The 12,305-nt window shown below is 39.5% G+C and overlaps 2 protein-coding genes across 5 annotated transcripts in view; both read right to left on the bottom strand.

The window, feature by feature from the left end:
- Positions 1–8,155, bottom strand: part of LOC131788444 (chordin-like protein 1) — a 52,820-nt gene extending 44,665 nt beyond the window's left edge. For 2 of the 3 annotated variants that reach the window (XM_066169255.1, XM_066169258.1), the window contains exons 1-2: positions 7,738–8,155; positions 1,284–1,549 (exon numbers count right to left, since the gene is read on the bottom strand). In XM_066169255.1, the coding sequence (XP_066025352.1) occupies positions 1,284–1,354 (71 nt within the window). In that variant the 5' untranslated portion in view covers positions 1,355–1,549; positions 7,738–8,155. Of the gene's footprint in view, positions 1–1,283; positions 1,550–2,770; positions 2,989–7,737 lie in introns of those variants that run through there. The other variant, XM_059105537.2, reaches the window with a different exon arrangement.
- Positions 8,156–11,577: 3,422 nt separating this feature from the next.
- LOC131788434 (mediator of RNA polymerase II transcription subunit 12-like protein) overlaps positions 11,578–12,305 on the bottom strand; it is a 32,167-nt gene continuing 31,439 nt past the window's right edge. For both annotated transcript variants that reach the window (XM_066169253.1, XM_066169254.1), the window contains exon 40: positions 11,578–12,207. In XM_066169253.1, coding sequence (XP_066025350.1) covers positions 11,990–12,207 — 218 coding nt within the window. In that variant the 3' untranslated portion in view covers positions 11,578–11,989. The remainder of the gene's footprint in view (positions 12,208–12,305) is intronic.

Raw genomic sequence — 12,305 nt, 5'->3', positions numbered from 1 at the left:
CCGTGACCATATCCTCTTCAGTGTTGGTGGTCTTTGATCTGCTATGTTTTGCTTTGTTTTGTTTTCCAAGAAAGACGAGTAACATTTCAAATTTCTGACATCCAAACGGGAAAAAAATTCAAGTTAAGCTTCACTCTGGCGTACATCTTTTGCCCATGCTGCGACTTCAAACCATCCAGAACGCTGTCCGAGATCAATGTATGTGAAAAGTTTTGCTGGTTTTGTCTACAAAGACCAAGGCTTTTGTTGGATACTCGAATTAAAGAAGTAAATGTTGTATTTTTCACTAAGACTTCGAAGCACCCGTCGTTGAAAGATTTAGGGTAAATGATTTTTTGTTTTTTTCTTGTTTACTTTTTCTGTTAGAGTCAGTCTTATTCAATAGCGGAAAATTATATTCGTGTCAAATGTTAATATTTCCACGCGATTACCTTTAAAGAACAAACAAACCGCTTTAAGGTAGAACTGCTTTTTGCAAGCTCATAATTCTTGTTGAGGAGGTGAAAATCTGTCTCAACCAGCGTTTTGCGATCTTATTGTGCGATGCTGGCAATTCTTGACGTAATTCCATTTACTTATTCCCTTTATCACACGCGGTAGAATGCCTCGAACGCCGTAAATTAATGTATAGTTAAATGATAAGACCGTTAATGCATTGCAATATTCAAAACGCCTTTTAGAAAACAAATGCCTGACTACGTAGGATGACAATGATTTTCGATATAATAAAAATATTTGTAAACGTATACTTAGATGTAAAGTTCTACGACAAAGACATACTTTGACTACATAGCTAAGAAATGTCGCTTACCTGTGTGAGACACACAACTGTATGTGCCGGGGTCAAGAGCTGCAACCAAATTACTTAAGGAAATCAACTCTATATTTCTTTCAATCTAGAATATGGCGCGCTGACATACGTGGACACCCTTTCCTGGTTCGGTATCTTATTGCCTTCGGCGCTAACTTCTTTACGCAGGATCGTGCTGATTACTTCTTTTTTAAGTCAAGACACTTTAGCAGTAGTGGAAGCTTTGCCCTTTGTTTTGGTCTAATAGCATTTTATTGAATTTTTTTGTGTGTTTTTAAGCCTCTTTTTGCTCCCCTTTAAATACCGCAAGGGGCGAGGCACCTGAGGGTACGGGTGCAGAAAGAATATCTCTCCACTCCACTAGCGTGTCTTACCTCTTATTATAGCCCCTCCCCCCTCCCCTTCACCCATCTACCCACAATCCCACCACCCCCCTCAACAAACCCAAAGGGGGACAAAGGTGCACACCTACCTGATTGGGGGCCCTGGGATCGGGAGCTCAATAGAGGGTTGGCGATGTCCTGAATTCTTTAATCCTAGCATGACTTGGTCGCTTAATGACCCAACGGAGGTACCAATTAAATTTCGTTTGATTATCTTGAGGATATTGTTCTCCACACTTTCTCCACACTAAACCACATTGCCGCCAGCTTGGCTCATTATTACCTCCCCAATGATTTCTTGTCTCAACAAACGCCGCAGCGGTTGTGGTTTCCTTCGATATGATAGAGAGTTACTCTTTGGAGGAAAATAAGGATAAACAATTGAGAAAAACCTAATCAAACAAGAACTAAATAAATTATTAATCTCTCTAGGTAAGCTGAATTATTTCAGCCGTATTTGCTGTTCAATTTCCGTCAATTAAAAATACCCTGCACGGAACTGATCATGCTAAAAAAATTAATCTTCAAATGTTAAATCAACACTGAAATTCAATCGAGGCATACATTTTTTCCTGTGATTTTAAATTTCGCGATTATTTTTATTCGCGGGTTTTTATTTCTGTAGCTGTTGCACTTCCCGAGCAGTTTTTTGTGCCTTCATCTCGACGAGGTAAAAAAATTATGAAAGAGCCTCTTCGACATAAGATAACCCCCTGTGAAACTTCTCTAAAAGGGATCACTAAGTCTCCTCCTTAACCCGGATTTCTAATAATACGTCAATTTTCTGCTTAAAACGCAGCAAGAGAACTGATCAGAACCGCCCATACGTGTCGGATGGATTACTTTTGCCTTTCTTCGCGTGGTACCTTTCCGGAGCTATAAGTAAAAAAAATTCTTCCAGAAGGACTGACTAAGTATGTCACGAGAGGTACTGCTCGACGTGATCTTTTCATATGTAATGCACCCAGCAAAAATGAGGATTGGAGAATATCACAGTTGATTGATCACAAACCTACCATAAATGATATTTTGAACAATTACTGCAAATTGCGTGGGTTAGTTTTACCACATGAATGCCAAAACAATCTTAAAATAAACTACATAGCCACAACATGATAAAAAAGTTCCGGTAATTTCGTATTAGAAGCCAATTATCGGTTTAATGACTTAATAAGATCCGTTGTTGCGAAGACTCCTTTTATCAGGCCGGAAATCAGTTCCTATCCATTAACTAGATAAAGTTGACGTCGCTTGTCAGGCTGACAAGACGGAAGGAACATAAATTATTTATCTAATGTAAGTTTTGATGCCGTACCGGTAACCGATCTGAAGCAACAGCAAGGTTATCAAGATATCAGCAGATGAAAATTTTCGAAACTCACTAGAATGACAACAGTTACTCCAAAGTTGTTTACAAAGGGAACTCTAAACTTTGTTTAAGGGTTGTTACCATAATTTGGTCCAGAAAATAAGTCTCACCCTTTACCATGATCGTCTAACCAGAGTAAAATTTTTTGGCTGATTAATTCAATTATACTGGATCAGTTGGCCCCAATTACTCCTGATTTTTCCTTACACTATGTCTAGCACGCTCACACTGCGTCTGGCCTGTCCACTTCGCTCGTAGATAAAGTGTTTCATTCGAGGGATTTGATGCATCTCCTTCACCTTTTTGACCAAAGTGCAGATTAACATCCACCTTTACAAATCTTGTCGCACGCACTTTAAATTCTATGACCTGATACTCAAATTATCCCTGCTCTACCTTTTTATAAATTGGTGAAGCGAATAAAAATAGGACAGTTCAATGCTAGAAATAGGATAGCACGATCCCGTGCATGAAGCGAGCGTGCCAGAGTTTCTATCAACACTTTAAGATAAAGTCTTCTCCTCAAGCTTACATGTGATATTCTGTTATGTAATTTTTTTTTTTGGGTCTCCGTGGGTACCGTAATGAATCCTAAAATCTTATTAGTTCTTGGTGCGCTCCGGATTTTCCTATCTCTGCATACGGGCAGTGAGTCAACGAGAACATCCTTTGCTTAATTAATATATTTCGTTTTGCCAACTGGGCAGCATTTTTAAGCCTTAATAATGCTGTCTAATCGGCCAATTGAAATATCGGTCACGAGCTCCAGCCAACGAGTAACTTATTAATCCTATCTTCTCTCTTCCCTTCATCTTTCAAATCACTTTAGTCGCCTGAAACATGATGAATTGGTTTCGAAATGAATTTGTTTTATGTTGGGTTAACACGCAGCCTAAAAGCCGTTTGTGATTAATTTCAATCCTTCACAAAATTAAAACGTGAGGTGTTTGTTTGAAATTGAATTAATCACTGAAACTTTCAGTCATCATTAAAATCTGAATTCTTCCAAACAATTTGTTCGTTGTAGAACGATGAGCAAAATTTTGAGTTCTACTACAGATTCACTTTCAGTTAGTCATTCCAAGTCCTTTTGATTTGGAAATCATCTCAATGAACCTAAGATTTTGAGTGGAAGATAAGATTTGCACACGCCATTTTAGAAAACAAACGAGCAAACTCTCACAAGTACACAACATACATTTGAATTTACCTTCAGTTATCTTCCCTTCACCCTTTAACTCCCATGAGTGACCAAGATATAATTTCTCCTTACCATATCAATACAATATCAAGCAGGTAAGTGATGAGAATGAAGAAAAATATCAATTAGAGGATTATTAGTTGATCCAATGCCAAATTCTCCAAACTAAGATCACAAGAACTTTGTGGTAGACAGTAAGGAGAATCACTAATGAGATCTTGGGAGTTAAAGGGTTAATGACTGAACAGAGGTAAAGCTTCGTAGGTCAGTCGACGATGGAAGTGAATAATACTTTCCGTAGGATCATCGATTGTTTCTGAAGAAAAGTTTGTCGTGATAGTCATTGAACTTGAATTTGTTCGCCAGACCAGTACCGTTGTTTTTTTCGAATGTGTATATGCGCGTTTTTTCTTTCTTACGCGCTCTCTTATTAACAAGTGTCACATCATTTTAGATCACCTTTATCGTTACGAAAATAAAACTGTTCCGGTGAAGCCTCTCTCTTTACTATGCATTTATTTTGTTTTCCCTACCATCTCGCTCACAAAAGTGTTTATTTTATGGAGGATCTTGCCCTAAATAATTCAGGTACTTTGGAAAGCATTTCGATGAGTTTCAGAAAATTAAAGATGTTATCAACCTAGGTCGGTCCGCATCGGGAAAACTGTGCCCTCTGTCTTGAGTTCCGGCCTCGGGCGGTACCCAAGACCACAGACACAGTTTTTCCCAATATAGACCTTCTGGCTAGTGAATAAGTAATAAATATATAAATCTAGGACAACTCCATAACAGATTTTAGGTAAATCAAAAGCAGACATCACTTTCTAAGAAACTTAGCGCGCCTAGAAGCTGCTTCATCTCTCGGTATAAAAATAAAACAATTTTTCACCAAAAAAAGGTGTGTTCCTTCCAAAAGTTCCACGTTTGCACACTATCTTAAAAACATTGGCATGCGTAGCATGCAAGAGTTATTTTTTGGGCTGGGTGGGTTGAGATGAGACAATTTGCGTATTTAATGATTTCAATTTTGTCACCGCGAAGAGCATAACTTTAAAAAAACGAAAATATCGCAGAAAGACAGAAAAAACCTAATTTACCTGAACTCACACAGATATTATGTGATCTATTGTCTCTATTGTCTAAGTACTTCTAAGTTAAAATGAAATGCATCGGTGTCTCGCTTACTGTTGTCTCCTTTGCAGCCGTTGTTTGTTTTCGTCACACAACGCCCTCCATTTTCTGTTTGAGAGAGAGCGTTGCGTGACGAGACCAAATACTGGTTGAGATTACACTTACTGCCGTTCCTCCAACTGAGAGAAAATCAAAATTATCTGTCTACAGTTAGTTACCTCAAAAATATAATTTAGCGTAATTTTACAACGAAAAGCAAACTGAAACTTTGTTTTTCCTCTTAAAGTCCGAAACCAAATATATATTGCGATCTCGAATAAGTGAAGAAACATCGAACCAAAGAAAAGGATAATATATTAAAGAGGGCTCCTTGATTGGTTGTTGCCTATCTGGACTTTGCCCTCTATGTGCGAAATGCATGATAAAATGCAGGTTGTTTTACGAGGAATTAAGACGCAATTGGGTTAAGTCCAAGGTAGCTTAAAGCGACTTTAAATCGTAGAAAAAGTCAAACACGGGAGGATTGCGTGGAAAACTCAATATCAGTAGCATTTAGTTCCATGTGAATTTTTTTAGTGGGGTTTGACAGTGCAGTTAGAATACGTGATAGAATGCAGGTTATTTACCAGAAAATGACACGTGATAGAGCGAAGTCCAATATGGCAAAATGGAATTTGATTGGTGGAATACAATTCAAAAACGTGAAAAATTGCCTAATGTTCATGTAGTGCAATGATTGCGTATGTTCTGATTGGACTTTGGACGTTGTTTTCATGATACGTGATGAACTGTAAGTTGTTTGGCGTGTGCGTTGTTAGTAAAGGAGCGAAAAAAACACGTATTGACTAAAAAATTTTAATTGTACCTTTCATTCCCGATAAATCTTGACCTTAATCGATGAGGCACGCCAAGGCCACAAACCATTACGTTTATCCAATGGGCCCAAAATTTCTGGTTAATGTCATTCTTTGTGCATAGTTCTGTGATCCAGACGTCATTTATAAGGAAACAATACCCAAACGCTGTGATTAGTGCATGATATTCAAATGCTATGATATGATTGGTGCGAGATACATACCCTAATGCGGCGATATGATTGGTGCGAGCAACATGCCACTCTATATGCTAACATAGAGTTATTTTTCTTAAAAAAAAAATAATAACTCAAAAACCATTCGTGAAAATTAAAGTAGAATGAGCCCAGTTTACGTGACGACCTTGATATCTTCAAATGTGAAGATACGAATGGGATCTTTACAGGTTTTCCCTCTAGATGTTACTGGAGTGAAATACCCTTTCAAAAATCATCGAACAATCATAGGCAGACCTATTTCAGCTACTGACTCAACTAAGCATCAAGCCTTCCAGGCAAAATTTAATCCAGATATACCGCAGATTACTAGCCGATTTGAATTCCACGTCAAAACGCTGTACAGCCAACGAAACTGCATTACCGCTATGTGCTTAAATGTGAAGTCGACAAAAATACGCAACCTGCAACGTGCCGAAAATAATTGCCACTACATTAAAATACATTTGCGGTGCTAGATACTTTCTAGTGGACAGACAAGTTGCCTCATAGCTGTTCATTACTGCAAAGTTCCACTATTTTCCTGATATCTCTTACTCGAGTCTTGTTCACTTGCGAAATTGGCATCACAATTCATGTCCTTTACACGGACTTTCTCGCACGTATAATTAAAAATTCTAAAATTCTCACCAGCAATTATCATAAATAGAGTTGATTTAATAAACTCCTCCAACCTGTTCCGAAAAGCTCATTATGTTAGACCGCGAGATTTAAGGGTCATTACTAAATATATGATCTGATAATTATACTGAATATGTGCATTAACTAAAGGAAAACGCAGCAGTTTCTGTGAGTGAGTTGATGTGTAAAACGCGACAACTGCTTACGATTCGCAGGTCGGCTGGGTGGAAATTCAGACGGACAAGTCTAGTTCTATATTGGTTGGTGGGTCAAATATACTCACGTACCGGTGAAGCTTTCCAGAGGTTCTGTCTGATAAATTGAGGCGAAACAAGGCAAGAAGATACCAGCCTCGAATTGCACGACCATTCTCAAATCTCAGCTGAACGAGTCACAAGAACACGTTCATCTTTGGACACCATTTGATACACTAACGAATATTAGTATTGACTGGAGTAATTAAAGAAACTATTTTCTTTGCTAAGAGTTCCACATTTTTTGTAATTTCCTGTGCTCCCACGTACTCTGTGGAAACTAGACTGCTCGAAATTCGAAGCATTTATGGGCCAAATTGGGTGCAATTCTGTGGTAGAATCCACTTCACTTGGCTCAGGAACTATTGGCTAAAAGAATATTTCATCACAAGGACCGTTTCCATGGACTTTTTCGGTTAGTACTCATCTAATAATAGTACTTATAATGAGCTACGAACCACAAAATTCACATATGGTAGTTCGTGTTGTGTATGGTACATTCGAGATAACGACGAAGATAATCCAGTGGTGAGAATAAGGTCTGAAAATCCAGTTTTGATATTTAATCGATAATTTCATCAAAGAAGGACAACAAATTGACGAGTTTTTAACAAGAGGCACGCTACTGTTTCAAAAATTTAGAGTTTTTTTCGGTCCCATAAAGTTATTCATTCTTTCATGAAACAGATACCATTGCATAACATTTTTACGCAGCGTTCCTTCTTTGTCACCGTCGACACGCATCAGAAAATTCGAGAAAGCGAATTGTTCTTCGAAGCAAACGTGTCTCAAAGCATGTCTCAGCGTCCCAAATATAGTACAACGCAATCCCTGATAATTTTTCGAGGTCCTCTTTAAAGCTTTTAATACGCCTTACCTCTGAGTTTTCTTTCATTTGAAGCTTTGCCGTAGCAAGCTGACCAGTACAACTCGTACGAAGTCCTGAGCACCGTTTCGTTTCACTTGACGTGAATAGACCCATTTTCGCATTTAATTGGCGAGTGTTGGATCGAAACTTTCTCCTGCATTGCATCTGAGTTCGACAAGAGGGTTACGATGATATCACCTGCCTTCGCGCCCCGGTTAAAACCGACTGAAGTTTCTTCTTACTTCGTGTCCGCTTGCATTGGCATGGCGCCATGTTGATCCTGGAAAAAGCGGGAAGCAAAAGCAGAAATTCAGAGCAAAATTTCTAACCTGGCACATCTTTAAAAATGATGTTCCCGACTTTTTGCTAAGAGAAAAACGGTTTTCCCGTTGACTGCCTCTCTATTAGAGATTAACATGAGCGGTAACAACACCAAATAGACTCGGAAGGACAAATGAGCATTGCATCATTGTGTCGTTTCACTTATGGAAAGCTTATTGCGCGCGTGCGCATGATTTTGTTTTCTGTTTCTTTTTCTTATTTTTTTTATTTCGTTTCATGGGTCATGCGCAGTTCTAAAGTTGAAAACAGGGTGATGATAAAAGAGCCAAGGTCAATTCGGTGCAGAGGTCCCCCCGCAGGCAATTGATCGAACATATTTGATTCATCGTGATTACCGGCCGTGATACCCTTAGGGTGCGAACCATCTAGAAGCACTAGGTAGAACTCTTGCATTGTCTTTTATGGGTATGCCTTTTCAAATTTATAATTTTTTTTTTGCGGACCGTTTATTGTCGTTGTGTTTTTATTTTTGTTGCTCTTTTTTATACCTGCCCCGTGTGAGTATGATAAATAGAATTCTGAAAATTTAAAACGAATGCCAAACAATTAGCTAGTTACAAACCATAAGTGGGGTGTTGATCACAGGACCTCCAAAAGACGAAATTAAGAAAATAAGAGCGTGGACTACAGAACCTGGATCTCCGGATCTCCGGCCTCACTCCTGTCTTTCTAACTATCTGTTTCCACAGTCTGTTTCGGGTACGATTTGCGGGCTGAATTTTAAGCGTTCAATCTCAAAAATAGAGCGCGGTGAAGCGAAACAAGCGCTTAGCCTCCCTCTTTTCGACACAATTTTTAATTTGGCGTTAAGTTACTAAGAGTATGTTGCCTAGTACACAATCCTTGATGCTTAAAGGCAGACCCTGGTTAAAGGCGTCAGAGATACGAAAGCACAGCGGAGCAATCTCTAATTTTTTTCCAACCCGATTCTATCGTGTCTCTACTGCTCAACGATTCGATCTCACCAAGACGGCATAAACCGTTCAGAGGGAGGGGCTTGGGAGGAGAGGGGGACTTTAGCTCCTCCACTTTTAAAAATAAAAAAAAAAAAGAAAAAAAAGAAAAAAAAGAAACTTGTCCTGCTAAAAATGCCCCATCACTCTGCTTTGTTGTCTAAAGCTCATGCACTCTTCTCTAGCCCCCTCCCCCTCCCCCCTTCGCACCCACTGAAACATTTGCTGCGTAGGCCCTAGACGGGCAAGCTAGACCTTGACCTTGCTAGAGACTGCGTGTGCCGAGACACGTGCTTGTGACTGCGAAAAAGTCTAGAAATTGTTCGAGGTCAATCTTTATCTATCTTCTGCATTTCTACTACTTAGTAATTGTTTTCGTCTTTCATTCACAGCCTCAGGCTATTTTGCTCGCAACAAAATATTTAATACAAGTTCTTGAATTGCTTCTAAGTTTACAAATTCCAAGGTTATGATTTGTTAATATGACAACTAAATTTTGATGTACAGGATTGATAGCAATTTTTTTGGCAGCCTCTAAGCGCAAGCTAGCACTACTTTGGGCAACCTCTAAATAGTGATCAAACAAATTTTTCAATTCGTTCGAGTCGATATAAATATACAGCCAACTCGCACTGAATGTGTAGCTCACTACTCGGCACCCGCGTGTGTAAATTTTGATGTACAGGATTGATAGCAATTTTTTTGGCAGCCTCTAAGCGCAAGCTAGCACTACTTTGGGCAACCTCTAAATAGTGATCAAACAAATTTTTCAATTCGTTCGAGTCGATATAAATACACAGCCAACACGCACTGAATGTGTAGCTCACTACTCGGCACCCGAAAATAGCTCATCATATGTTTTCTGAATTAAATCTTTAAGTTTTGTTATGTACCGTGTACAAATACTTAGAATACTGAAAATTATCAAGGCCAACAGAAACGTCAAAAAAAAATTAAGATCCTGAAGGCATATCTATTCACATGTTTAACATCATGACGGCAATAGGGTCATGAGATCAAGAGAGTTCGCTGAGTGCTTAACCATCCAGTTACGTTTTCAAAAAAAGCACGCAAACTAGAGAAACTGAAATCAACCAGAACGTGATGAAGTGCAATATCTTTTAAAAAATTACCGCCATTTTCACTCAAAATCATTTCTTCTTCCTTCTCATCAGATCGTTACTCTGCTTAAAGAGAATAAGACCGTTGTGTGACTACGAGCGTGACTGCTATCCAAATAGCATCTTCATCACGCAACGGTTGTTCATCATGTAAACTCCCAGAGGGGTGGGAGAGTCCATGGAATTTCTTCTTACTGAGTCGGTCGACTGAACAGTTGAAAAAAGGACGTCCAAGTTACATATCAACGAACTGGAAAATAGGCATTTTTTAGATGTGTTAGGACGATTATCTATCTGTTTTATTTCCTTCATAATTGCTTTGAACAAAGATATTTTTCAATGAAATATTTTATACAAGATATCAGGGGCTGAAACCACACGAAAGTTAATGTATTCTCCCAGAAGTGTTGTGTTTAGTACTGAGGGTTTCCTGTATGCTGTTGTTGCTGAGCCTGCTGTGTAAGGTCCTGTGGCACTGGAGTCGATAAATGACGCGTACTAAGCAATGTCTCGTCTCTGAAGTCCTACTTCACGTGGCACTGCCAGCTGCCGCTGGAGTGAGAGGTCCGCAGATTTTGTGAATTTCGGCATACGCCGTAGACTGTTGTTGCTGCTGCTGCAGTTTTCGTTGTTGTTGATGTTGTTGGTCCTATTTCTGTTGTTGCTGTTTTTTTCAAAATTTATTGAAGAAACTGTTGAGTAGTTTAGGGCGTATTCGGGCTCGGTGCCTGATGGGGTATCGGTTCCAACTTAAAAGGAATAATTTGTACACCAAAATTATGCAATAAAAATATGTGGTGATCGGGCTCATTCAAGAGCTAATTCCCAAGGTAACTCTTTACCTGGTCCGTGCAAACAATAAGAAACAATACCGTGCTCTCGGAATGCGCTTATTCGCATGCTTACGTGATAATTATGCTCCCTTTAGCATGCGCAACGCAATACTGAGAATTCCCCTTAACGTACACGTGCTGCGTGAATTTGTCTAAAAATTTAAGCGCGAAGCGGGACTAGAACCTCTTAATAGGGTCACGAAAGTTACCCGAGTTTTAACTATCCACTGATTCTTTAAAAATAAGCATGCACACTCAAGAAGCTGTGATCAACCCGAAAGTAGCGCATTAGGAATTATAAAAGAAAAGAAACCGCTTTATTTAATCAAGACTCTTCCTTTGTCTTTCACTTTAGATCGTCACGGAACGTAAACAGAACAAGACCGTTATATGACTATCCAAATACACGCCATCTTCACGTCTAATCACCACATCACATCGCGCAACAGAACCATCCTTATGGAACAAAGAGCGGTGTGGAGAGGTAATTTTTCATTACAAGAAGGAACTCATTTCGGTTTTCTTACCGAGTGGGTCAACTGCGCAAATAAAAAAAAAGACGTCCTTAACTCACAGGAAAATAGGCATTTTGTGAACGTGTTTGACACGAATTTCTCTCTATTTTATTTTCTTCATAATTGCTATTTACAAGGACATTTTCTCATTAAATTTTTTAAAACATCATACCACGAGCTGAACTCTTAGAGACGGAAGGAACCGTGGGGAAGGGGGAACGGGTCTATGCTTGATGGAGGGGAGGATGGAGGGGTTGAGGGGTCCAACAAGCTGCGTTTTAAAGTTTTAAAGGGAGAAGGGCAAGCCTATGTGTAGCCGTACCCCCCCCTCCCGCTGAGGTGAAACGGAGGCGATACAACCTCGCTTCCGTTTCATCTTGGGCGGGAGGGTACGGCTATGCGTAGGCTAGAAGGGCTTAATTTTAGCGGATCTTCTCCTCCTAGGGATCTATTAGCCAGGTTAGAGGAGACCCGTGTTTTGTTCCTGCTATATTCCCTTAAAACTGTGGTGTTTGGTACTGAGGATTTCCTGTGTACTGTTGTTGCTGAGCCTGCTGTGTAAGGTCCTGTGGCGCTGTAGTCGACAGTTGACGAGTAAACTGAGCAATGTCTTGTCTCTGATGTCCTACATCAGGTGGTGCTGATATCTGTCGCTGGAGAGTAAGGTCAGCGGTTTGTGTAAATTGTGCGGACGCCATCGATATGTCTGGGCCAGCTAGTAAGGAATACGATATCACAATCAGTCTAACTTGCCAAACAAGTTAAAAAATAACGAAAAAAATAAATGATAAAACCAATCACAAGAAGCAAGGT

The sequence above is a fragment of the Pocillopora verrucosa genome, chromosome 6 (genome assembly GCF_036669915.1).
Source record: "Pocillopora verrucosa isolate sample1 chromosome 6, ASM3666991v2, whole genome shotgun sequence".
Lineage (NCBI taxonomy): Eukaryota > Metazoa > Cnidaria > Anthozoa > Scleractinia > Pocilloporidae > Pocillopora > Pocillopora verrucosa.
This window is presented reverse-complemented; position numbering and strand designations above follow the sequence as displayed.